At 37.4% G+C, this 27,007-nt stretch overlaps 2 protein-coding genes and 1 long non-coding RNA gene across 3 annotated transcripts; 1 reads left to right on the plus strand and 2 right to left on the minus strand.

The window, feature by feature from the left end:
- The first annotated feature begins 1,498 nt into the window (after window positions 1–1,498).
- Window positions 1,499–26,483, plus strand: LOC102589639 (DNA topoisomerase 2-binding protein 1). Its single transcript, XM_006345307.2, has 17 exons — window positions 1,499–1,750; window positions 1,917–1,959; window positions 3,419–3,540; window positions 4,125–4,232; window positions 4,409–4,553; window positions 4,633–4,724; window positions 5,451–5,544; window positions 5,648–6,188; window positions 13,636–13,778; window positions 13,975–14,309; window positions 15,086–15,253; window positions 23,671–23,961; window positions 24,048–24,455; window positions 24,553–24,597; window positions 24,686–24,771; window positions 25,615–25,705; window positions 25,916–26,483. The coding sequence occupies exons 1-17, from the start codon at window positions 1,571–1,573 to the stop codon at window positions 25,994–25,996; spliced, it is 2,973 nt and encodes a 990-aa protein (XP_006345369.1). The 5' UTR covers window positions 1,499–1,570; the 3' UTR covers window positions 25,997–26,483.
- On the minus strand, window positions 17,112–18,096 carry LOC102589427 (uncharacterized). The gene is made up of 4 exons (XR_367152.2): window positions 18,018–18,096; window positions 17,880–17,935; window positions 17,713–17,806; window positions 17,112–17,407 (listed from the first exon to the last, which is right to left on the minus strand). It is a non-coding gene; the product is annotated as an uncharacterized lncRNA (long non-coding RNA).
- LOC102589103 (uncharacterized) lies at window positions 19,451–21,310 on the minus strand. The gene is made up of 2 exons (XM_006345306.2): window positions 20,303–21,310; window positions 19,451–20,230 (listed from the first exon to the last, which is right to left on the minus strand). Exon 2 carries the CDS (start codon window positions 20,210–20,212, stop codon window positions 19,694–19,696), a length of 519 nt encoding a protein of 172 aa, XP_006345368.1. The 5' UTR covers window positions 20,213–20,230; window positions 20,303–21,310; the 3' UTR covers window positions 19,451–19,693.
- Window positions 26,484–27,007: the final 524 nt, after the last annotated feature.

The raw sequence follows: 27,007 nt of genomic DNA on the forward strand, positions 1-27,007 counted from the left end.
CTCAACCCGCCCAATTTTTACTAAGTTTTAATAGCTTTATTTGTTATTTTATTGACTTTTAGTATCTAATAATTTTTTTTCTTTATTATAACTATATATAGCATGTAAAATCAAAAAATAGTTTTCTAAAAATATTTTGACAAGATTTTTCAAAAATATATTTGAGTTACATATTAACCTATTTTCAATGGGTTGAAATGGGTAGGATTGACATGAATTGAGCTAACGACGGGTCAATAACCAATCCAAACTTAAATGGATTGGGTCGGATTAGACGAGTTGGATTTGATTTTCCCACCCCTATTTAAAATACAAAAATTAAAGACAAGTCCCTACTTACTCTTTCATTTTACTCTTTTGGATCTTCTCTCTTTCTCTTTTCTCTTTTCTAACTACTTCTTCCTTTTTCTTTTGGTAGAAATTGACAAATAATTATTTTTAAATTTATTAATTTAAAATTATTTATTGTTTAATCACTTTTAATGGTTATTACTAAAAAATCCTCGGACATAAAATTGATCCTGTCCATCGGTTTTGATAAATGATGATATACAGTCCATCGGTTTAATGTCGATACAAAAAAGCGACCCTATCCGTCAATTTTGGTCCTTAGTGTTGACCTAACTTTTACTAATGGGTGATATAAATTTGATCAACAAAATTCTAATCAAAATACGAAAAGATTTTGAGGAACATTTACAAGTTTAAATTTCATATATTGTTTCTAGATTTTGAATTGATAAGGATTTAAACTCCATGCATGAATCATTAATAGAGGTTGAAATTATAATAAACATCTAGATAGTAAAAATTTGAACTTCGTGAATCATTCCTGGAGTTCTTTCGTATATTAGCTCAAAGTAATTTTGTCTAAATTTGATTTCCACATTAAAAATGCCTACTTTTCTAAGTGCATAAATAATGGCTATACTTTGATCACTAACAAAAAAACAGGCCATTCCACTTAACTTTTTTAAGAAAAAATCGTTTTTCATAATTCGATCATGACATACATATTAAAGAAACATAGGGGCACATTAATGAACCCATACCTTAGTTTTTAGAAAAAAGAAATTGCATGCATATCCTCTTCAAAACTACTTCAAATATGTTGGTGTCTGAAGTTTCATATGACTGAAGTTCATGCAAAAATGATTGAACTTCAATTATATGTACATAAATTTCAGATTAAAATGCATGAACTTCAACCATATGAGACTTCGTTTGAAGTAAGACTTTAAAAAGACAAACTTCAAACGCGGTATATCTAAATTTATAACATAGATAAACATGCAAAAGTTTCTAATCCTAGAGCATAATTTCAAATAGTGACACCAAAATTTGGTATGTGTGCACTTCCCCCGAAAAAAACAAGGAGACCAAATTGGGCCGACCAAATCAAGTTCTCTCCAACAATTTAGCAAAAAAGCCCATTTTCTGGAGGCCCATTTACCCATTCATCAATAATTTCCCGCTCTTTTCTCAATCTGCAGAAAATTCTGGAGAAAAAGCTCACTGTTTCTACCCACCTGAAAAAATGGAAGTATAGTTGAAGTAGGGAGAGAAGATAATGATGACGACGAAGGTGTTTAACGGAGCAAATGCCTTCATGTCGCGTAATCTCGTCCCGCCGGAGCAATTCGACGCGCTTCACGACGCGCTCAAGCTCAACGGAGCTCAAGTCTTACTCTGTTGCGATCCTTCACGGAATGCTCCCACTGATTATCATGTCATTTCTTCTCCCCAGCATGTACGTTTTATCCGCAGGATGTTAACTTTTATTTGCTAATTTCGTTATTACTAAAATTTTAGGGATTTTTGGTTTGAATTTTGTTGCTCCGTCTCCTAATCATCTGTGTGTCTCTTCATAAATTCCATTGGTTCTGTCATGATTTCGAAGTTTTATGTTTTCGCAGGAGAAGTTTGGGGATCTTCAAGCTAAGGGCTGCAACTTGATAGGTAAGCCCTTGGTTTTTGGGGGTTACTATGACTATTGATTCAGATTGAAGATAATTTGGATGGTTTATTATGGGAATTTTGTTTAGTTTTTTCGTCCCAATTTGATCCTCTCGTATTAATCTAGTTGATTTTTCCGTGTCTTCATTTCTGGCGAGCCTTAATTTTTGGTAGTGTGGTAGTTTGTTCCTTAAATATTGGGGTTTAATTTGATCTTGTGTTCAATTTCCAAAGTGGTAATCTTTTTATATGGCGACATCAGTGTGAACTAATTTCATGGTAATGAAGTAATTACCTCTTGTTGTTTGTTAAATGTCCTGAATACTAAAGTTATCACAATTATAACTATCTTCCCCTTTCAGCATAACATAAACCTCAAATCAGAAGGTTCAAGAGGTGATTTTTTCCCCTTCTGTTTGATGTTTATTTTCTAAAATACACCATTGCTTGCTTAAATGCTACTATATATAGTTTTTTCCCGAAATACTCTTCGGGGTGGCCCAGTGGTTTGGGCTTGGGACTTCCATGTTGGAAGTCTCAAGTTCGGAACCCCTTGCCAGTGAAAGCAAGGGGTTTTCCTTCTAGGTTGAGCTTGTCGCACTGGGCTTGCTTGGTGTAGGTTATCTCTCTTGTGTGGTTTGCGAGCTATTGCATAGGAGTGACGGTTTTACCCTATGCGTACCCAAAGGGTAGCGGTTGCGGGTTTCCCTTGTCATCCAAAAAAATATAGAGTTTTTCCCCTATATTTAATTTTTTGTTTTGTGTTTCTATTCCTGCTTCTTTAGTTGAGTAAATTTCTTAGGCTTCTCTAAGAACAGTATGAGAGGCAAATAAATGATGCTAACAACACTGCTTTTTGGGTAAAAATCTTTCATAGTAGTATAAAGCTGATTTTTTCGGGTAAAGTTTATGTTGAGTCATGATTTTACAAGTTCAAATCATATTCTGCTCTCTTATAGTGACTTCCTTATTCATGATCATGATTGAGACTCCTATTAAACAAGGTAGTTAACTTCGGAAGATAGATTTTTGCTAATCCAAGTGTATGAACAACAAAGTATTATTTACTTTGTAATATAGAATTTAGCTAAGCCAAGTGTCAGAACTATTAAGGCATTTATTCCAGTCCGTTCTTCATCTAACATATAATTTTTACTAGATTGATTATAATTTTTGACCCATAGCAAAAATAAAATTACGAAAAAAGATTCCCAGTGCAGCCATCATCTAAATGCTTCCAAACATGTCAATGTCTCACATGCAGTACTCTGGAATTAACTTAAAAATAGAATTGATATTCGCTGCTTGTACTTTACATATGTTAAACTGAGGATGTCCTTTTTTATCCTGTCGAGAAAGTTTAACCAGTTAGTATTTACTTTTGGGTTAACAATATGGATACTGGTCTCATTTTTCTAATTCAACTTTTATGCTGATATTGATATCCATTTTTGGTCACAAGGTCCTCAGTGCATACTTTCCTGTGCCAAAGAACAGAGGCCACTACCCCAGCAGGGGTTTACTTGTTGCCTTGCAATGGATGGGGTCAAAATCCTGGCATCTGGTTTTGAGATGGATGAAAAGGTAAGCATCTCTATCTGAAATCCAAATGATTCTTCTTCTGTGGAATGTAAATGAATAAGGACGGAGACAATATCTTAAGGATAAACTAGCAATTATATATAGCATGTAAATCTCTCACCTGACTTGAAGTACAGGTTCCATTTACTTCCACTGAAAACATTTGCATACTCATAATTTATACATTAAGATTAATATTAGTTTCTATGTAGCTTTCATCTGTGATGCCTCTGGAAGATATATAAATACTTGTGAGAATACTGGGTTAACAGTGTTCGTGCTTTATTTGTGAGTGACATAGTGCAATTATTTATGTCCTCACTGAAACTTAAGAGCTGGTGTTTTTGCTTGCTTAATATACTGACATACACTTCGTTTCGCGCTATTCTCCTATATGACCATATCTTTGCATTGGTGCTTTTGTCTTTAAGCTAAAGGCTCACTGGATACTCCTGAAAATATCTTTTTAGTACTGAATTATAACAGGTGGGTTACCATAAATTTTCTGTATAGTCGTAGCACTGGTTTTATCTGGAGCTCATTATTATCTATGATTTTCAGCCACTTGTTATTGTATATATTTGTAGGTTGAAATCGGAAAGTTGGTGATTGCAATGGGAGGAGTCCTGCAGACAAAAGCATCATTGGATGTGAGCTTTGTTATTGTGAAGAATGTTTTGGCTGCAAAGTATAAGGTCTTTATTGTTTGATTCTCCTTCTCCTCTTTTAATTGGAAGTTTCAACAAGTCCCCAGGGCCACATTGACCCCCTCCCCACAAAGGAAAAAAAGGAAGTCAAAATAATACTTAGTGGTATTGCTAACTATCACTCATTCCCTTTTTCGACTGCCTTTACTTTTTCTCATGTGCAGTGGGCTTACAACATTCTAAAGAAACCAATTGTCACTATTAATTGGCTCCATCAATGCTGGAAAGAACACCGTCTTGTTCCTCAGGAGTCATTCAAAATCCTTCCTTTTTCTGGGTTGACAATTTCTGTCACCAGAGTTCCTGCAGGTTCACAGCCTAGATCTCATAATAATTTGAACTCTTTGATAATGTGTCTTTCTCTGATGCACTTGTTTTTATATCTCAGATGAGAGAAAGGATATGGAAAAGATTATCTTGCAAAATGGCGGAAAATACTCTCCTGAGCTGACCAGAAAGTGCTCACATTTAATTTGTGATATATCCTTTTTGTAATCCTTCTGCAAAAGAAATTTGTATGTAGATATATCTACTTAGTATATTTTACCAAACTAAGGATCAGGATAGAAAACAACACAAAGAGAACCTTGCAATCTGCAGACAGATAATGATAAGACATAGTTAAGACAGTGCATGTGTATAGAAAAGTGCTTGTTACTTGTGCATGTATAGCTAAGCTCAATAAGCTAATATATGAACTTATAAATCTAAAGATTAAGAGAAGCCAATAAAACATACATGTGAGGTTGTACCCTAATAAGAGAACAATTTCTATGTATGTCAGGTTTTATTACTTAGCTTACAGTGAAATACAGACTCTCTCATGTTAAAGTGCTCATGGTAGTGTCATTCTGGGTCTAAGAAATGTCAGACATAGGAAGGCAGAGCAAATGTAGTGTCAATGTCACACCGCATCAGCTTTATCTCAGATTTTGTGACAATTAGGAAGTTGTTCTAGCCTCTTGGCGAGATGTTGTAGTCCTATGATCCAACTTCTCTCTGAAATATGTCTCTCTCTCTCTGTAATATGCTTAAGTCTGAATTGTTCAAGCTCATCAGTCAAAGGTTAACTTTCAGTTTTACACTATGTTGCTTCCTCTTGTCATGTACATCTGTATGATTTTATGCACTTAGAAGTCACACATTCTTTGACCATTTGGTATTTGCTCAAGTATTATCATAGTTCGTTTCCTTGACAGTTAATAAGTTCCAGAAGGTGACAAATTCAAGGTTGCCAAAAGATGGGGTTGCATACACACTGTTACCAAAAGGTGGTTTGAACAATCTGTTGCAAGACGAGGTAATTTTTTCAGGGGGGGGAGGCTGCATTTTCCAGTTCCATCTGAAGTTTATATTTTTGTGGTGCAGCTTCTAACCTTTTTCCATCTTTTTTGGGAGAATAGCATGTCTTAATGAGGAGTCGTATCCTGTTCAGGCTGGTTCAAATACTTTGAGCACCGTTAGAATGACAAATCAGCATAGTCTGGAAAAGGGCATCAGAAACCTACAAGGGTTGTCCTCCTTGGCTACGGCATCGAGTGCAGAACCTGTTTTCTGCAGTCGAGTGGCTGATTCAGATCTGGAAGCTACCCTCTCGCAAAATATGTCTGCTACATCTTCATATGCTCCAGTGTTTACAAAGGAGCCGGAGAACTCACCTGCTGAGTACCCAAAGAGTGATTACAGTGCTCCTGTCTCTACAAAGGGCAAGAAAAGTGGAGCATCTACAGAGCAGGAAAATAATGGTTGTGATGGTGTTGTTGCCGATGACTCTGAAACAGATGACAATGATCTTTATTTGGCAGATTGCAGAATCCTAATCGTTGGTTTTAATGCATCTGAAATGCGAAAACTTGTCAACCTAGTCCGAAAAGGTGGTGGTTCTCGTTACATGTCTTTCAGTGAAAAGTTGACACACATAATAGCTGGAAATCCATCAGAGAAGTAAGTTTTAGTATGTTTATGTGAGAAATATATTATTGAATTGTGTATCTAAATAGTTACATTGAGACCCTATTTATAGACACTACATTGGAATCCTTTTCCAACTAGGATTCCTATTCTTATTCCTATTCCTATTCCTATTCTAAGTAGGAAATACTTATTTCTATTCTAGCACTCCCCCTCAAGCTGGTGCATACAAATCATATGTACCTAGCTTGTTACAGATGTAATTAATACGAGGACATGTGAGGGACTTGGTGAAGATATCTGCAAGCTGATCATTTGACTTCACAAATTTCGTAACAATATCTCCCGAGAGTATCTTTTCTCTGACAAAGTAACAGTCAATCTCAATTGCTTAGTCCTTTCTTGAAACACTGGATTTGATGCAATATGAAGAGCCGCTTGATTATCACACACAAGTTCCATTTGATCAATTTTGCCAAATTTTAGTTCTCCCAGCAACTGTTTGATCCAAACTAGCTCACAAGTTGCTGTCGCCATTGCTCGATATTCTGATTCTGCACTAGATTGAGCAACCACATTCTGTTTCTTACTCTTCCACGACACCAAATTACCTCCTACTAAAACACAATATCCGGATGTCGAACGTCTGTCAGAGGGTGATCCTGCCCAATCAACGTCTTGTATATCCAATGATATGCTCATGGCCTTGATCCTCAAAGAGTAGTCTTTTATCGGGAGCTGACTTTATATTTCGCAGAATACGAACAACTACTTCCTAATGACTATCACAAGGGGAAGTCATAAACTGACTTACAACACTCACAGGAAAAGAGATGTCAGGTCTAGTCACTGTGAGATAATTCAACTTTCCAACAAGCCGTCTATACCTTTCAGGATTACTAAGTGGCTCCCCTTGTCCTGGAAGGAGTTTAACATTCGGATCCTTAGGAGTGTCAATAGGTGTACATCCCATCATTCCTGTCTCCTCAAGAATGTCTAAGGCATACTTACGTTGAGAAATAACATTACATGATCTAGACTGAGCAACCTCAATACGTAGAAAATACTTCAATCTGCCAAGGTCTTTAGTCTGGAAGTGCTTAAAGAGATGTTGCTTCAAATTGGTGATACCATCTTGATAATTACCGGTGATAACAATATCATCAACGTAAACAATCAAATAGATACATTGACTTAGTGCAGAATGCTGATAAAACACAGAGTGATCAGCTCCACTACGAGTCATGCCAAACTCCTGAATTACTGTGTTGAACTTCCCAAACCAAAGCTCGAGGAGACTGTTTCAGACCATAGAGTGACCTACGCAATCAACATACAAGGCTACTAGACTCTCCCTGAGCAACAAAACCAGGTGGTTGCTCCATATAGACTTCTTCCTCAAGATCACCATGCCGAAAAGCATTCTTAATGTCCAACTGATGAAGAGGCCAATGACGAACGACAACCATAGATAGAAAAAGACGAACATAGGCTATTTTAGCCACAGGAGCGAAAGTGTCACTATAATCTAGCTCAAATATCTGAGTATACCCTTTGGCAACAAGGCGAGCCTTAAGTCGATCAACCTGACCGTCTGGACTAATTTTGACTGCATAAACCCAACGACAACCAACAGTAAATTTACCTACAGGAAGGGAGACAAGCTCCCAAGTACCACTCTTATGTAAAGCAGACATCTCATCAACCATAGCCTGCCTCCATCCAGAATGAGAAAGTGCTTCACCTGTAGTCTTAGGAATGGCAATAGAGGACAAAGACGACACAAATACGTAATGGGGTGATGATAGACGATGATAACTTAAGAAGGTATAATGTGGGTTAGTATTTCGAGTGGATCACATACCTTTTTGAAGTGCAAACGGTTGGCTAGGAGGAGACAAGACCGCAGTAGGAGCAGGGTCCGGCGCATGACATGAATCATCTGGGACTAGGGTTGGACGTGGACGGCGATGATAAGTTAGTAGTGGTGGCACTACAACTGGAGATGTAGAAGTAATCGTAGATTCCTCAAAGGTTGGCACAGGTAAAACTTGAGGTATGGGTAAGACCATAGATACATCAGGGTGATCAGAAGATGTATAGTAAGGCTGAGACTCAAAAAATGTAACATCAGCGGACATAAGGTATCGATGAAGATCATGTGAATAACAACGATACCCTTCTTGGACTCTAGAGTAACCAAGAAAGACACATTTGAGGGCATGAGGAGCTAATTTATCTTTTCCTGGGGCTAAGTTATGAACAAAGCATGTGCTCCCAAAGACATGAGGGGGGATAGGATAGAGATGTGACTGAGGAAACAATATGGAATGTGGAACCTGATTCTGAATAGAAGAAGAGGGCATTCTATTTATCAAATAACAAGACGTAAGAACTGCATCTCCCCAAAAACACAGCGGAACATTGGATTCAAGGAGAAGAGTACGAGCAGTCTCAATAAGATGCCGATTTTTTCTTTCAGCTACACCGTTTTGTTGAGGGGTGTATGGACAAGTAGTCTGGTGAATAATGCTTTTGGTGAGTCATAAACTCCTGAAATTGGGAGGATAAGTATTCTAAGGCATTATCACTACGAAAAGTACGAATAGAAACACCAAACTGATTTTGTATTTCAACAAAGAAACTTTTGAAAATAGAAAAATAACTCAGAACGATCTTTCATTAAAGAAAACCCAAGTACATTTTGAATAATCATCAATGAAACTAACAAAATAACGAAATTCTAAGGTGGAACTGACTTTACTAGGACCCCAAATATCAGAATGAACTAATGAAAAAATAGACTCTGAACGACCCTCGGTACTACGAGAAAATGTAGCATGAGTGTGTTTCCCAAGTTGACACGACTCACAATCTAATGTGGATAAACTAGACAAACTAGGCACCATCTTTTGTAGTTTGGATAGACTCGGATGTCCCAAACGTTTGTGAATTAGATCTGGGGAATCTGTAACGGAGCATGCTATTAAGGAATTTGAAGAGGTAAGATAGTAAGGCCCTTGTGATTCATGTCCTGTTCCAATCATCTGTCCCGTACTGCGGTCCTGCATAAGAAAAAAATCATCGAAAAAAGTTAATGCTACAATGTAGGGCTTTCGTCAAACGACTAACAGATGCTAGATTAAAAGGAGAACTAGGGACATAAAGAACAGAGTCTAGGGTGACAGAAGATAGGGGTTTGACTTTTCCAACCCCTTTTGGTTTTGTTTGGATCCCATTGGCTAAAGTAATAGCCGGAAGAGATTGTGAATAAACAATATCGAATAAAAGTGATTTATTACCAGAGATATGATCAGAAGCCCCAGAGTCCATGACCCACGTTCCAAGAGTACTAGATTGCGACACACAAGCAAAAGAATTACCCGCAACAGACACATCAGGTTGTGCAACTGAAACTACTTGTGGAGGCGTTTGCTTATTTGCACGATACTGAAGGAACTCATCATATTCTGTCTGAGCAATATGAGCATTATTGGATTGATTAGGTTGAGTACCATATGCTATTGGTGGAGATGTCTGTTTACTTGTGCAATTTCGAAGGAACTCATTATATTCCTTTAGAACAATAGGATCATAACTGGGTGGTGGACCATGCAAAATATAACATATGTCACGAGTGTGTCCAGGCTTGTGACAATGACTATACTTGGATTGAGGTTTCCCAAAATGCCCTCCCCTTCGCCGATTCTCCATAGACTGATATGTACGCTTTTCAAAGGTTTGAGATGCGATAATAGAGGAGTCAACAGTGGGTGATGAAACTACTTTGTGATGGGGAGGTGCTGCAAGACGAAGGAGACGAGAGAATAATTCATCGGTTGTAGGAACTGTAGGGCTAGCTAAAATTTGATCACGTACAAAATCACGATAAGGAGGTAGTCCAGCAAGAGTAAGAACTAGAAACAATGTTTGTTTGTGTTCTTGTTGTTTTTCCACATTCGTAGTAACTGGCAACAACGTGTCAAATTCCTCCATGACTGCCTGTACCTGTCCCAAGTAAGTAGACATATCGGATTCTTGTTTCTTTAAGTTGGTCAATCGAGATATCACATCATAGAATCGAGATATATCATTAGTGTATAAAGCATGAGCCTTTTCCCAAACTGTATAACACGTCTGGAATGGGCAAAACAAGGGCATCAACTTGGAATCAATAGAACGTCATAGGAGACTACATAATTGAGCATCTACTTTCTCCCATTGTGCTTTGGCTTTTGCATCTTCCTCACTAGTCTGCCTTTACATCTACCACATAAGTCTTGTTCGTTAAGTGATCTTGGACACCTTGACCCTTGCACCACAACTCAACCGAGGAAGCCCAAGATAAATAGTTTGAACTTCCCAATAAAAGTTCTGAAGTGATTATAGGGCTAGAACTTCCAATCCCCATATTTTTAGAACCAAAAACATCACACCCAAAAGACATTATGCTAAATTTGTCTTGGAAACAACAAAAAAACTTGATTATTGAGATCTGATTGTCGGAAAATTCAAATCTCGAAGAAAAGTCGCCGGAAACAGCCTGGAAATAGCCGGAACCCTAATTCCGGCGATCGGATCTGGTCAAAAAACAGTATGGGCCTGGTCGGAATGGCTGGACGACCCCAACTGACAAAAAATTTCTCGAAAAATATGATCAGAAAAACCCTCACGTGCCGGTGCGTGAGCCAGATCTCGCCGGAAACTACCACCTCTGATCGGCGCGTGAGAGCGCGTGGGGTGATGTTTTTCGGTGGTTCTGGCTGGGGTTTGGTCGCGGGAGCTTTCCGAGCCTCGTGGTGGTGTTGGTTTTCGCACAACATCCACAGAAAGAAAAAAGAATAACAAAATAAAACCCAACAGTCACCGGGAATTGATATAGACATACGGTGACTTGTTTGTTCTCACCAATGCTCTGATACCATGTGAGAAATATATTATTGAATTGTGTATCTAAATAGTTACATTGAGACCCTATTTATACACTACATTGGAATCCTTTTCCAACTAGGATTCCTATTCCTATTCCTATTCTAAGTAGGAAATACTTATTTCTATTCTAACAACAATCGTTTTATGAATGCACACCTTAAATACTTTCTTAAAGTGGTGAATAGATGGATGGCCAGTGGACCATGTAATGCATGGAAATGTTTGAACATCATGCAGCTTGTGTTTCAGTATTTAGCTTTGAAGTTGATATAAGAGAATAAAGAAGGTCTTAATACTTTTTCATTGATGATGATTATAACTATTAACAAGAGGGGCTTCTATTTAGGAGCCTTGGAGTTATGCACCATACGATAGGTAACCATTCTTTATGCATAATCAGGAAGTAATTATAATAATCAAATTCAAAATATCCTAGGTAATCTATAAAATATTCGATAATATTTTCTTTACAAGTTCAATGAATCTAGGCGTGTTTGAATCCAGAAGCATATTCTCTAACATACAACACACTCCCTCTAACTTAAAGCGGGAATATGAACTTGAGTGCATTTATATTGAGAACATAACAATTTGCTGCTGGAATCTCTGTGGAAAAACTGCTGGCAGAACAATGGGAAGAAGGATGTACATTGTCACTTGAATGGTAGCTCTAAAGAGAGGAAAAGCTTTTGATTGTTTGAAGAAAAAAGGAGTGGAACCTGTTATGGGAAGAAGAGAGGTGTGGCTTTGATAGCTAGAGATGAGAGTAGAGCATTAGTCTCTGAAAGAAGAAAGGCAGCATCGGTTGCTGCAGAAGAGGGCACTGATCCAAAGAAGTGAGTGACGTTGATTGCCTTGTTGACTTATTTGATTAAAAATATACAAGAGGGGCATCTTATATAGGAGCGCTAAGCTACGTATTATATGGTAGGTAATTTGTCTCTATGACTAATAGGGAAGTAATTTTTTTGTAATTAATATTGAATATCCTAGCGTAACTATAGAATATTCTGGGGAGAAGATTCCTTCAGAAGGATAAGTGGATTGAAAATGAGCCTGTGAAGGACTTGTTTCCAGATTTGGTTTTACTGGCAGCAAATAGTTGAGCTTCTTTGGCAGGAAACAGAGAGAATTGGACTTTGAACGTCAACTTCAGAAGGAATCTCAATGTCTGGGAGGTCAACAGGGCTTCTGACTTTTTCCATCATATAAGCACATTTCAGCATCTGACCAACTCGGAAGCTAGCATAAGATGGCTGCCCAACAACAAAGATTTGTTCAGTGTCCTCTTGCTACAAAGATCTCACAAGAGAAGTGAACCTACAAACGCCTTGGAAGAAAATCTGAAATAGTAAAGCTTCTCTAAAGGTAGTCTGTTTCACTTGGATCATGAGCAAAGAAGCTTGTCTTGCACACGAGAATTCACTAAAGAGGGGGCTGGTCCTATGCAGTAAATGCTTCCTATGTGGGAAAGAGCCTGAGCATTTGTCACTTGTTTTTGCTCTGCCAAATTACATCCCAACTGTGGCTGTTCTTTATGAATGTTATTGGTTTGCATCAACAACTGAGTTGTGAAACAGAATTGGACTTGGAAAGAACAAGCATAGGTGGGTGGAACACCATACTGGCATGCATTTGGTGGACTATTTGGATATAAAGGAATACGAGATGTTTTGATGACTTTGCTGATTCTATCATTAAGATAAGTTCTAAATGTGTAGTTTTGTTTTGCTCATGGTGTAGATTGGAACATGTAAATGATATTGATTCAGACTTACAGATGCTTGATGCCCTCGAGGACTAGAAGTTTAGATTAGAAAGGACATGCTTTTGCTTCTGTAAATAGTGTACAGCTTTTAAAGCACATCCTTTCTGTTTTTTTCTCTAAAATTACCTACCTTTTCAAAAGGACATCTTTAACATTTTCCGTACAACTTCAATGAATCTAGGCATGTTTGAATCCAAACACATATTCTCTAACTTTCAACAGAATCATACTCTTCATGGCACTTAGCTATAACTGTATCAAATTTCTATCCGAGTGCTCTTATCTGACCAAACTAAGTTTTTTTTTTTTTACTATGCAACTAAATAGAAGGAAAATTTCTTGTTCCATTCAGATCTACTGCTGACTTTTGACCTCCTGATCATCGGCTTTGAGCCTTAGACAAGTAAACAGGTTTACCTGACATTATACCTTGTAGAAAGTAGATCACTTCATCAAAAAAAAAAAGAAGAGTAGATCACATACATTAAGGGATTGACTGAAAAATAAAAAAGAAAGTCTAGTGTGTATAATGATGTTAATCATTGGATGCCTTGTACTTCTATTTGTTTTGATATAAGGGCCTTATCACCTAAGATAAATTGTATGTGTATAAACTTACCAATTTTCAAAAAAAGATAATTTGTGTGTGCATCTTATGAATATCCACGGCAGATATATTTATCATTCTGTGTGCAACTCCTTGCAAGTATATTCTGTTGTAACTGTTGCACAATTTAACTCTTTACTCTCATTTATTGATGAAAAATTATAATCTTGTAGTGAGATCAAAGAATTAAGAAACCTTGCGGCTTTGGGTGTCATTCATGTGGTAAAGTCAGGATGGCTGGAGGATTGTGATCGTGAGAATAAAGAAGTTCCTGTTCTAAGGAAGCATATTGCTTATGATTTACTTCTTCCGAAAGGTCTGATAACCATTTCAATTTTTCAGTTTATGAGATATTTTACATTGTACTAGTTGCAAGAAGCTATTTGTACAACACTAATGCCCTACTTTCATCTAATACCTTATTTTAAGAAAAAGACATACGCTCATCTAAATGTTACATGCTGTACCTTCTTCACAAACTTATTTCCCACTTTCTGTATTTTGGATTCTAGATCCTATTCACTGTAGTAACGGAGCTGCAATCACGACGACTATGAAAAGACAAGGAAAATCCTATGTGCATCCTATGTCTTCTGATGAACAAGCATGGAGAAGCAGGGATTCTAGATGTGCAATGCCATCATACGAAAACAAAGAACTAGAAAATATGAATGACGTTAGAACTTCTTTGGGAGAGAACGGGGTTCAACATCAGCCCTATGCTTCTAATGGTAAAGAAGAGTTCAAGATACCGAATGAATCCAGTTGTGCTGTTAATGGTAGAAAGCCATCTAGCGTGTTCGAGGGAAGGCAATTTTGCTTTTCAGCTTCATTTCCTGCTGATCGGGTGGGTTTTCTTAGATTTACATAGTGTAGCTGAGTTTTCTGTAACTTATATGTTTTCTCTTCCTGTTTCACATAGAGAACATATCTATGGATCCACCCAAGTTACCCTTGATTTTCTGATTTCTCAAAATTATTAGCTAGATTTGTGGATGTTACTATGCAGGAGCACAAACTGCAAGCTCATTTGAAGTTCATTCCCTAAAACAAGTGATTCACTTTATTTGGTATTTTGTTAAGGCCTTGAAGAAAATGAGAGCAAATGGTTCGTTGTGTTCTTCATCTAAAATTCTAAAGATTATCTGAAGGAAAGGCTAGTTAGTAAGGACCGAAAATTACAATTCCATATAGGCTATTAAAGTCTAAAGATTGTCTGGGAGCTTGACACCGTTAGATTGTCTGGGAGCTTGACACCGTTGAACCTTTATATTATAGTAGTAAGAAACACAATCTTCTGGATGTCGATGTATTTAGAAGTGTCTTTTAGCTTGTATAAAAACAATGAACAGGCCTCGTGGAATTTGCCACCTTTACCTCCCTAATTTAGCGCTTCTAGTTTATTTTGGTTCTCATATAAGGAGTAGAATTCCTACTTTGTCCAGCAGTGCTTATTCTGTATATTGTTGAATGGTTCATCCTCTAGAAATGTATAGATTTATCGCCATTTGACTTGTACAGCGTCTAGGTTTCTCCTTTAACCTTCTCATCATCTTTCCAGCTCCTATTATATGTTATAAGTTATGTACTAATTTGATATTAATGTTTTCATAATCTGTCCAGAGAGCTGAAATTGTTGAGTGGGTTAATCAAGGGGGAGGAGTGGTGGTCAAAGATCAGAATGATACAAATGTGCATTTCACTGTCGAGTGTCATGGTATGTTGCGTTCCGAGAAAGCTGGTGCTGCGACTACTTTTGTATCAAGTCACTGGATTAAGTCTTGTCTGGAGGTACTTGAATGTGTGCCCCTCAAGCTCTTTTTTTGATCCCTTCTTTTATTTTCCTATTGTTTTTATAAGCTTCTGCAGAATTTAATACTAGTTAATTTGTAAGGAAAAAAAAAAAAGCTTCTGCAGTTTAGTATTATTCAAGACCGGAAAAGGTATGACTTGACGATCTGCAAAATAAATTAATATCTAACTAAGAAAGCTTAAATGGGTTTGGAATTCAGAATAGGTTCAAGATCATGGATTTAGATTTGCCCAAGCATTCTGTTCAATTTGTTAAACCTCTTATGCTCCACTTAAATGTACTAGTTATTAACCTTGGACAATAATTTATGTGCATGTATCTTTTGAATTCCTACAAGCCTATTTTCTATATTCCTATGAGAATGGAGCTTATTAGGATGCGCCTGTTTGAAGCCCAATTCATGGCTATGTAGGGTAAATTGGTATATGCCTTTAGTAATTCAAAAATCAATCCAACTAATGATCTAGTTATTTTGATCCTACACTATTCAATGTGTTCAACCCTGTACTCTTTTTTTCAATTTCACTATATTATTTGCAGTCAATTGCGATAGGTGAAGAGGAGAGGTAGAGGTAGGTTAAAGAAGTATTGGAAAGAGGTGATTAGACAAGACATGATGCAACTTCAACTTACCAAAGACGGGTTTGGAGGTTGCGTATTAGGGTAGAAGATTATTAGGTAGTTAAGCATTGTCTTTCTTATTGACAAGATTAGGCTTGGTGGTTGTCTAAAACTTTGTCTATGTCGTAGTATTAGCTTTATTCATGAAGTTGGCTTTTGTTATTTGTCACCATATGCATCTATAGGTGACCACACCATTTTGTTGATGTTAGTGTTCCTTGCTTGTATGCTATGCACTTGCTTTCCTATTAGTTGTCATGTTTTATTCATTGTTATTTTTCCTTTTCATTACTTCTTTGATTTGCTTCACTTGAGCCGAGGGTCTTTCGGGAACAAGCTCTCTACCTCCACGGGTCAGGGGTAAGGTCTGCATACATTCTACCCTCCCTCACAAGACCTCATTTTGTGGAATTTCACTAGGTATGTTGTTGTTGTTGTAATTGCAATGGGTGGCCACTCAATTACACAAATTAAGCACAAGATTGAATAAAATAATACAAGACCCATCTAATGTAAATCAAGGAAAATTCAGTTACATCTTTAATCCATCCTTGCCTTCATTAAATTCCTATTATTATACAACTTGGCTCATGGAATAGCACAGGAACAACATAATACATATGTATTACAAATCTAAGAGAAGTAGGAAGATGTTAGGGTTGATTCCTTTAAATCAGCAATCATCCTGCTCCTTGTGTTTTTCTTGGCTCAGGAAACTTCATTACAAGCTCCTAAATCGGCCCGCTTTTAATCTTTCCATAAACCCTTGTTAAATTAGAAGAAATGACGAAATTGCAGAATTCACACTCATTTTGAGTTATGTGATTGTAGTAAGCTTATGAACGATTTCCGCTAGAAAATATATGGATATGCTCATCTAAAATTTCAAGTCGCTAATAGAGAAAATATTCTTGAATTCACACGAAATATGTGTTTTGCTTTGCAAGTATTTTAATGCAATAATGACGATTTAACTATATATATATATATATATAACCCTTCGGGGTGGCCCAGTGGTTTGGGCTTGGGACTTCCATGTTGGAGGTCTCAAGTTCGAAACACCTTGCCAGCGAAAGCAAGGGGTTTGCCTTCTGGGTCGAGCTCGTCGCACCGGGCTTGCCTAGTGTGGGTTACCTCTCCTATGTGGTTTGCGAGCTATTGCATAGGAGTGGGGGTTTTACCCTGTGCGCACCCAAAGGGTAGCGGCTGCGGGTTTCCCTTGTCATCAAAAAAATAAAGTACACATGAGGTTGAAGATGATAATAAAACTGTTTTGTTAACCTATAAACAGCAAGAGTGTTCATTATATATGTGCAATAACCAGATTTCCGAAAAGACAACCATTGTTTTTGTTGACAATAACCTGAAAAAGGAAACGACATTTTCAATGCATGATAGAGAGATGGGGAATGAGTGATACCTCAAGACGGACAAACGGAAGACTCGAGAACTTCTTCGCAACATCCTCTCCCACTTCCTTGTGCCTCTCTTTCCACTCTTCCAATAAGTAACTGCACTCACATGACATGAAAATTTCTCTATTTCCATTATAATACAGAAGCTATCTCAGTCTTTCATAGTGAAATCTCAAACGAATTTCACTAATATAGAGACTACCTTATAAAGAAGTCTCCAGAAAATCGTAGTAGTTTGCAATATGCTCAGTTGTTTGGTGAATGACTAAATGCTACATAGTAAACTATTGATACGGATGTACATATAGTATACAAAACATGGTTAACTTGTTGTACATGATTGTGACTAAATTAATAACTACTCAACCTTGTGAGTCAAAGCAACCAAAAATGGATTATACCTTTGTATAAGATTCTTCAGGCCTTTGTGGCTCCCTCGGATTGAGTCCATGTGCAAGATGCATGGAACCCTAGATGATTTCTCCATTTCTTCCTCTGCTAGAAACTTTCTCCAGTTAAGAATAATCCTTTTAACTAGAAACAGAAACATACAAGCCATGGAATATACCTCTAAAGGTAACAACCTCGCCAGGGTGACAGATGACTATCAAACTCCAGTGGAGACTGTCACAAGAAAATAATGTTATAGTGGAGAGCAGCACTATAAAAGTCCTAACATATAAGATGGCTCTATAACTACTTCTACCTGAAGTTGACTGGAATAAAAATGAAATCCTTTCCAAAAAGATTGACTTTTGTGGTCCATCTACGAACTCGCAGGAAAGGAATTGGTTTAACTTCATTTTCATTTTTTTCATGTCTTTTTGATGATCTTGTCTTTTATCTTTTTTGAAGTCTATTAGTCCTTTAGATACATACTCCCCTGAACCTGAGTGAGGGGAGTTGAAGGGTTGATTGGTTCTCTTCGGTAGACTCATTTTCTGTTATCTTGAGATGCTAAGCTATATCTGCTCATCTAAGGTGGCAGTCATTATGATGTGCCTCAAGTTATAAAAACTTATTCCAGGAGGCCAAAATAAGCAATTAAGAAACTTAGTAACTGTCATGAGACAGTTACACATGTATTGGGTGGTTTTTTCTGTAGAAATAGGGGCAGGGCAGTTAAAACAAAGGCATTCAGAAAATTAAGAAAAGGGAATTCTGGGAGAGTTTCTAGCCTCTCGAATGTCTAGAAAGGTTGTGATCTTTACAATTATATAACTAAAGTTCATTATTGTCTTAGGATGTGATTTATTATGTCAGTAGTGTGATTGTTTTGTTTTCAGACTTCTTGTTGTAATATCAGTTGTTGTAATATCAGTGAATCTAGTGTGAAACAGCAGTATTTGTTCCCTTATTTTCTATTTCAGCAATAAAGTCTATCATAATGTGAGTGAGTTTCTGGATACTTACACGATCTATTATATTATCTGATCAGAATTGGTTTGCCAATTGTATTTTGGGACACGTTTGTGGGAAATTTTCCGAGTGATTTGCTTATATATCATGCTGCTTTGTTTTAACTTTTTATATATTCAGTTTCTTGTAGGAAAAAGGTTGAAGTACTGAAAACCTTGTGTATCCACTACATAAAATCATTGATATGGTGTTTGAGACACCATCCTGATGTTTGGTTGGTCTTGAGTAGCTTATTCAATTACATAATTTAGTCTCATAAAACAACATAATCCACTGTAATCCCACAAGTGGAGGGAGGGTTGGAAGACCATGATGTCATTAACCTCGTAAATAAGCAACTAGATGAATAAACTAAGTCAATGAAATTGGATACTCCACATGATTGCTTAGCAGAGACATAAGCACTGTAATTTCTCTCAAACTGTGATCACAACTAACATCTCAATCTTCACCCCTACATTTGTAGGGTAGAGAGAGATTGTTTTCGATAGATCCTTTACTCAGAAGGATTAGTCTCATAAAAAACCTATGTAATATGTAGAGCAAATAACACACTGGATAGGAAGCAGAAACTACAAGCTAATGAATTGCACCATCCTCAAGCCTCCAACAACTCCTTCAGCTGGTAGATGATGATCAGAGATGCTTCACTTGCCATTATTTACACAACTCCTTTGTTAAGATAATAGACAGAAAGTTCAGGTGGTAAATAAAGCTTTCTTAGGAAAAAAGAGAGTGGCTTTAGAATTTAGAAGTGCAGTAAGATGTCACTAAAATCAAGCAACAGTTGCTGCAGTTGTCTTATTAGCGTTTAAAGGAACCTACATCTTTAAATTTAGCAGTTCCTAACGAATAACCAGCAGTATCTAACTGTAAAGAAGATTACAGTGTCATATACCATGCTTATTTGACATTAAGCACTCAAAAAAATGGATACAACTTAAAGCTATACAGTAAGTAAATTCATAATTCTCCATTCTCATTGCAGGTGACTGCAGCAAAAAACTGCTCTGCTTTATCAAGTACGTCAGTAGATAGTCTAGAGTGTAACATCCATGCGGTTGTGCTCTCTGGCACAGGTGAATTGCTTTTCAGACTCTTGCCTTCACAAGGCTTTACCACTTTGTTCTCTCTTAAGCTTCGGATCCTGGCAGTTCTAGTAGTCAGCAATGGACTACCTCTTTGGGGAAGGACCCGAGCATTGCGACTATTGCGGTTTGACTTTAGTGGGACATCAACTTGAAGATTTTTAGATTCAGGACCCAGCTGAGCAGTTGCACCAGCCTCATCTAGTGATGGATTATTAGGTATGGTAAAAGAATTAGCAGAGGGAAGACTACTTCTACAAGCTTTCAGCAAAGCAAGGAGCATATCGGTGCTTAGTTCTTGCTGAATGACATCCTTGTTCTGTTCACATCCAAAGCAGGCAGCAACCATGGTACCCGCCAAGACTGGCATTAACTCTGGATCACTAAAGAACATAAAAGGAAGGTCGCATACCTGTTTTGCACAATCCACAGTTAAATTTCTATTTTTCAGGCAAAGTCTAAGTAGAAAGAAAGATATATGCACCTTGTGAAGAATAGTAGGGCTCTTTCCCCATCGAAGAACAGCTTGGTTTTCAGGATGGAACAATGAAAAATAACCAAGAAGCGGCAATGATTCTAGCAGCAACAAACCGATCTGAAACACAAAACACCCAAATGAAAAAGACTAAATAAATTAGACCTGTACTTTGTCAAGAGGAAATAAACCATGTGAAAACATGAAGCCCAACAATTATACAAAAATCCAATTACTCTCTAATAAGATGCTTGTTTCAGAGGAGCATTCTCATTCTATTCCTGGAATCCAAAAAATGAAAAGTCAAACAAAACTGAAATACCTAAACATCAGAAGGGACTTAATAACTCATTTGAATGAGGGCCTGGTGGTAATTAGGGCCAGTGCTACGAAGTGAGACAGCCAATAACCAAGATCCACTTTTGTTGTAGACCCTGTATGCCTAAGATCTTTTGTATTTTATGCGAGTGTAAATATCTTTCCAAGCTATTGTCCATAGGATTTCAAGATCTATCTTAATCAGAGAAGTTCAGACTTCAGAGGGCTGTTTGATTGCAGACATGCTGTTCTTATCATTCGGACTTCAGTCACGCCAGACAAGTTACAAAAGGTTCCAAACAAAATAAGGTCTATTCAATTCAACCCGTCACAACTTTTAGAAAACATATTTGATGATATAACCGAGAAGTTAGTTAATAGTGCTGATCAATTCAGGCCTTCACAGAGTAAAAGCTTTCAAACCTTGTCTTGTCTTTACTCATCGGTCACAATATGTTTTTAGGAACACCAAGTTTTTCTTATATTAAACTTTACTTTGTACCAGAGAAATATAATATATATAAAAAAAGTAGATGTTCCTGAGAAATGCACGACAACCATGGAACAATATACTGACAACTTTTCCTATAGTGCATCAGCTTAAACAATAAGAAAGTGTGAGTTTAGGATCTCTTTCTAAATGAAAATGGACAAAAAAAATTAAATTTTTTTGCACCCAAGGGTGTTGCCCAGGGGCGGACCCATGTGGGTTCCAGGGAAAAAAATTACACAGTATATATAAGGTAAATTTTCTGTATTTTTGTAGATATATATATTTTGAACATCAACTTGTAGATATATACAAGTTGATGGATCAGACAAATCAACAGTGCTCAAGTTGGCCTTGGAAGCAAATATGGAAGAGCAGAATCCCTCACAAAGTCTCCTTTTTTGTTTGGTCAATGGCTAAGGAAGCAGTCCTTACACAGGACAATGTTATGAAGAGGGGGAGAACCTTGTGTTCCAGGTGCTTCCTATGTGGTGAAACATCTGAGACTGTTAACCACCTATATTTTTACATTGCAAGTACACCCATCATCTGTGGAGAATATTCCTAAGCCTCAAAGGCATCTCCTGGACAATGCCCAGGAAGGTAGCTGAGGCATTACTATGCTGGGAGGAAGCAGGTGTACATGCTAAGGACAGAGGTAGATGGAGAATTATCCCGGGGGCTATCTGGTGGGCTGTTTGGAAAGAAAGGAATTCAAGATGTTTTGAGAGCATAGAGAACAATGTGCAGAAAGTTAAACTAAACTGCATTTTACTTTTAGTCTTTTGGTGTAATCAGTTATACTCTAATGACATTGTCTCTATTATTGATGTGTTAGACTCAATTTAGACGTAGAGAAGTGAAATCAGGAGTACATATATACTGGGAAGGTATGAAGAGGGATGTGCAAGACTTTGTTGCTAGGTGTGAAATCTGTCAAAAGAACAAGTCTCAAACTTTGAGTCCTGCGGGGTTACTCCAACCTTTGCCTATACCTCATCATGTGTGGGAGGATGTAAGTATGGACTTCATTACTGGACTTCCTAAATCCCATAGGTTTGATACTATTTTGGTTGTAGTGGATCGTCTTACTAAGTATGCACATTTTATTCCACTTTCACACCCTTTTAATGCGAAAGATGTGGCAGCTGTTTTCATTAAGGAAGTGGTTAAATTGCATGGATTTCCTAAGTCTATTGTGTCTGATCGTGACCGTGTGTTCATAAGCCAATTTTGGAAGGAACTATTCAAACTAGCAGGCACTACCTTACGGTATAGCTCTTCCTATCATCCAGAAACTGATGGACAAACAGAAGTGGTGAATAGAAGTTTGGAGACATATCTCCGTTGTATGGCAGGAGAAAATCCTAAGGAATGGTCCCACTGGTTATCTTGGGCTGAGTATTGGTTTAATACATCCTTTAACAGATCTGCAGGTATGACACCCTTTAAAGCATTATACGGAAGGGATCCATCATCAATTTTTCACATGGATGACACTACTTCAGCGGTGGAAGAAGTAAATGAGCAGGTGCGCACTAGAAATCTGATCTTAACCGAACTCAAAGAACATTTGTTACAAGCACAACAAAGAATGAAGAATCAAGCTGATCGACATCGTAGAGAACTGACTTTTGAGATTGGTGAACTGGTATATCTCAAACTTCGACCCTACAAACTACGTTCTTTGGCTAAGAAGATCAATGAAAAACTCAGTCCCCGCTTTTATGGTCCTTACAAGATTCTGGAAAAGATTGGTCCCGTAGCGTATCGGTTGGAGTTACCAGTTGGAGCACGCATTCATTCAGTGTTTCATGTTTCACAGTTGAGAAAATGCTTGTTTCCAACTACTTCTGCTCAAAACCTACCTCCATTTCTTACCCAAGAATTGGAGCTTCAAGTTGAGCCTGAGGCAGTGAGACAGACCAGGAAGCTAATCAATGGTAAATTGGAAGTGCTAATCAAGTGGAAGAACCTATCAGAATTTGAGAATACTTGGGAGGAATATGCAATCATCGATCAACAATTTCCAGACTTTCACCTTGAGGACAAGGTGATTCTTATAGGGAAGGGTAATGATGTGCCTCAAGTTATAAAAACTTATTCCAGGAGGCCAAAATAAGCAATTAAGAAACTTAGTAACTGTCATGAGACAGTTACACATGTATTGGGTGGTTTTTTCTGTAGAAATAGGGGCAGGGCAGTTAAAACAAAGGCATTCAGAAAATTAAGAAAAGGGAATTCTGGGAGAGTTTCTAGCCTCTCGAATGTCTAGAAAGGTTGTGATCTTTACAATTATATAACTAAAGTTCATTATTGTCTTAGGATGTGATTTATTATGTCAGTAGTGTGATTGTTTTGTTTTCAGACTTCTTGTTGTAATATCAGTTGTTGTAATATCAGTGAATCTAGTGTGAAACAGCAGTATTTGTTCCCTTATTTTCTATTTCAGCAGTAAAGTCTATCACATTAATACACACACTGTAGTGTCTCCTCTTCTTTTCTACTCACTGAATTCTAGTATAATACAAATTGAGGCTAATGAAAACTGAATATTGTTTCTATGAAGGATGGATGCTTGCTGGATGTTGGTAATCACATCCTCTATTCTCCACTTCCATGCCGAGTTCCTTTCCCTGCATTCAAGAGTTTTCGCTTATGTGTTTCACAGTATGATGAGAAAGAAAGACAGCTGCTAAGAAATTTGTGTTTTACTATTGGAGCCAAATTTGTTGAGAAATTAACTAAAAAGGTCACACATTTGTTGTGTAAATTTACCGATGGCCCGAAATATGAGGCTGCATGTAAGTGGGGAATACAACCAGTCACTTGTGAGTGGATTTATGAGTGTATCAATCAGGTTAGTGCAGTCCTTTTGTACTCCTTTCTTCTTCTCCTTTATTTATAGCTTCATGATAGCTTCTTGTTATGGTTGTGCTGGAGCAGAACAAAATTGTTTCTGCAGATCCATTTTATCCTAAAGAAGTCACCTCTGAAGATCGAGAAGCTGGGGCATGCACGGTGAGCCAGTTCCCCACACAAGCTTTTGGGATGATATCTGGTGATACCGCGTCCCAGCCGCTCCAAGAACTTGTAAATGTGAGAACTGAAGCTTTTGCTGGTAGAAGTACTGCAAAGGAAGAAAAGAAGTATTCAAGCAGATGGAATAAGAAGGCTAGGCTCTTGGTGGTTGAAGAACCCAAATGTTCATTGCCCTGCTCACCAAAAGAAAGTAATGCATTCTGTGGGGCAAGTCCCCCAGAAAAGAACCTGACAGGAAGTACTAATGAAGGTTCTTCTGCAGTTCCTGACGTAGCTGCTGCTATAGAGGACTTATTGGAGCAAACAAGCAAGGTAATTTATGAGAAACAAAGTATCTTTATTTTTTTTGTCTTGGGGAAAGTCTGGCTCTTGATTTGTTTATAATTTTTTCAATGGCTTCTGACATTAGATCCATGATCAAAAGTCTCCATCGAGAAGCGAGTGTGATAAAGAAGTATCCTTTAACCAAGTGCTTTCTTCTTTCGTTCTTTCAACTTTACTCTTGACATATGCAAAGTTTGAGCCCTTTGACTCTGAAACAGCTTTTTACATCTGGTTGTAACAATCTTGCTCAAGCTCATGGAGATCATCATGCTACGCTTGGATTATCTAACCACTGGACAAACAGGTGACCAATTTTCCACGCTTTTAGTCAAGTTTGGTGCTGTCTCATATCTTTGCTCTTCACTCTCTCATCTTACTGCTGCTGCAATTGGCACCCATGACCCTTCTCCTTTTGCTCTTCACCTAAGAGTTTGACAAATTATGACGAGAAATAAGTTTCACTCTGATAGTTGCATAGAAATGTCCACATTCTTAATGTAATGTATTGGTAAGTTGATAGCTAATACCTCCACCAACTAATGCATTTTCGTTCTCTTAATATGGTTGTCTATTTAGAAATAGTTACAGTTCGAGACTGAAATACCTTGGTTAATAGAGCTATTACCTGCCAAGATTCCAAATACATTTACGTTGAGCAATAGGGGCATCCCATCTATTGATTTCTAAGCCATGGTTGTGTACATTGCCTTACATTGTAAAACATTATAAGTTCAATTTGAGAACCCCGTGAAGTGTATGTTGGTCTACATTATACAACGTTAAGTCCTATTTCAGGAACACTATACGCAGCCACTCCAAACAATCTGGTGTTGGGGTTTACAAACTATATTTTTTGCATCAAAAGAAAATGAAGCAAAAAGCCTGACCAGCAGGCTGCAACAATTAGGCACTGGGCTATAAGAAGTGGAATCATCAGTGTAGGAAGTGAAGCCTGTTGGTAAACAGTTAGATATTTTTCCATACACAAAAGACATCCTATCCAACAGTTCATAGATTTCTGACAAACCCTTTCTAGTGCTCTGCCTTTGGTTTCAAATGTGCTGGTTTGGTGTAGATTTTCTTGTATTTGTGCAGCCATGTATCCATTTTTGATTGAGATCTCAGTGTTATTACTTTTTCCCTTCAGGTTTGAGAAAGAGGATGAAACCCAGAGTCATTCAGGAGATGCAACTGCAAATGTGTACGATCACTTTAGTGAAACACAGACGGACTCTCAGGTTCGAGATTGTTTTTATTCATATCAAATTCTTACAGATGTTCCTCATCTGAACTCATTTCATCTGAACTTTTATTCTCTTTTAGACATTGGCTGCTCTCGATCTGTGTTTGAGTTTCATATATTGTTCACTCTTTTTCTTACTACTATTGTTCTGATGTCTTCATATTTACATAATGTCACAATTGTAGCTATGTATTCTTCATCGCAGGTTGTTGGATATGCAGAAGATTTGTCTGGAAGACAAATGATTATTGATAGAGTACGAACAAGGAGTTCTGGATTGACTTGACCTGGGATTTTAGCGTCTTTGCAGGGTAGATCACTTTCAAATCTTGGTTATTAGTTGATGGTGTTTCTGAGCTCTTCTTGCCACAGAAGTACAATAGAATCCAATTCAGACAGGGGTGACTAGTGACTCAAAGCCGAAGCAGTGGTAGCCAATCTTCTCTAAGCCAAGATTCGATCACCACAACGAAAAAAAAAAACATTTATTTCCCACACCATGATGGCTCTTAACATCCCCGCCCTTAGAGTGCTGCCTGCTTCACGAGTGCATTAAGTGAAACATTCCTTTATATACGTTGGGGTTTTTCTTAACATGTGTATTTTATGTACAAAATCTGCAATATGGAAATGTAATTAGGTAAGTAATGGTTTAAAACTTTTCCTTTTAAAATAGTTGTCTATTTGTACTCATTTGTAAACAACCAACAAGGGAGGTATTCGTATCTCAAAGTTCATATATCATGTCACATGAAGAGCAAGCTCTTCGCTAATTAATGAGACGGCGACATAGAGATGAAAGTATAATTATTACCATTCATCATATTATAAACTTGTCTGCAAACCAAATGGCTCATATTAATTGTGTATCTAAGAGTAGCCTTCAATCCAAAAGTTGGTGCTTTTTGATTTTGTCTAAGAGACAAATGTATAACGTATTCTTTTCGATCGTCCCCACTTTCAATAAAGAAAATCTAGGTGCATCTGGCTTGAATGGTAGTGATAAGAACAAGACAAATGGAGGAGAAAGGATTATTACGAAGGAATGTGAATTCATGAGATTTATCCATTATTAACTAGAGATCTTAAATTTGAAGAAATTTTAGTAGAAAATACTTTTCCGATTCCTTTAGTAGGTCTTACATGACAAAAAATGAATTAATGGAGCAATTATCTTTCACATAATGAAGGATTATATTTTCATTTAAAAAAAGGGGAGAGGGGAGGGACGGGACAGGAGTTACGCACTTTCCTTTGGTCGGTGGAGGCCTGGAGGGGAAAAGTAAAATACTTTTCG

Source organism: Solanum tuberosum, unplaced genomic scaffold (assembly GCF_000226075.1).
Source record: "Solanum tuberosum cultivar DM 1-3 516 R44 unplaced genomic scaffold, SolTub_3.0 scf00068, whole genome shotgun sequence".
NCBI lineage: Eukaryota > Viridiplantae > Streptophyta > Magnoliopsida > Solanales > Solanaceae > Solanum > Solanum tuberosum.

Excerpts from the sequence above, each read along its gene's own strand:
- LOC102589639 (XM_006345307.2), top strand. The coding sequence starts at position 1,571 with ATGATGACGACGAAGGTGTTTAACGGAGCAAATGCCTTCATGTCGCGT. Across the intron at positions 3,541-4,124 it reads GTTTTGAGATGGATGAAAAG|GTTGAAATCGGAAAGTTGGT; the intron begins GTAAGCATCTCT and ends ATATATTTGTAG. Across the intron at positions 15,254-23,670 it reads GGATTAAGTCTTGTCTGGAG|GATGGATGCTTGCTGGATGT; the intron begins GTACTTGAATGT and ends GTTTCTATGAAG.
- LOC102589103 (XM_006345306.2), bottom strand. The coding sequence starts at position 20,212 with ATGTTCTTTAGTGATCCAGAGTTAATGCCAGTCTTGGCGGGTACCATG.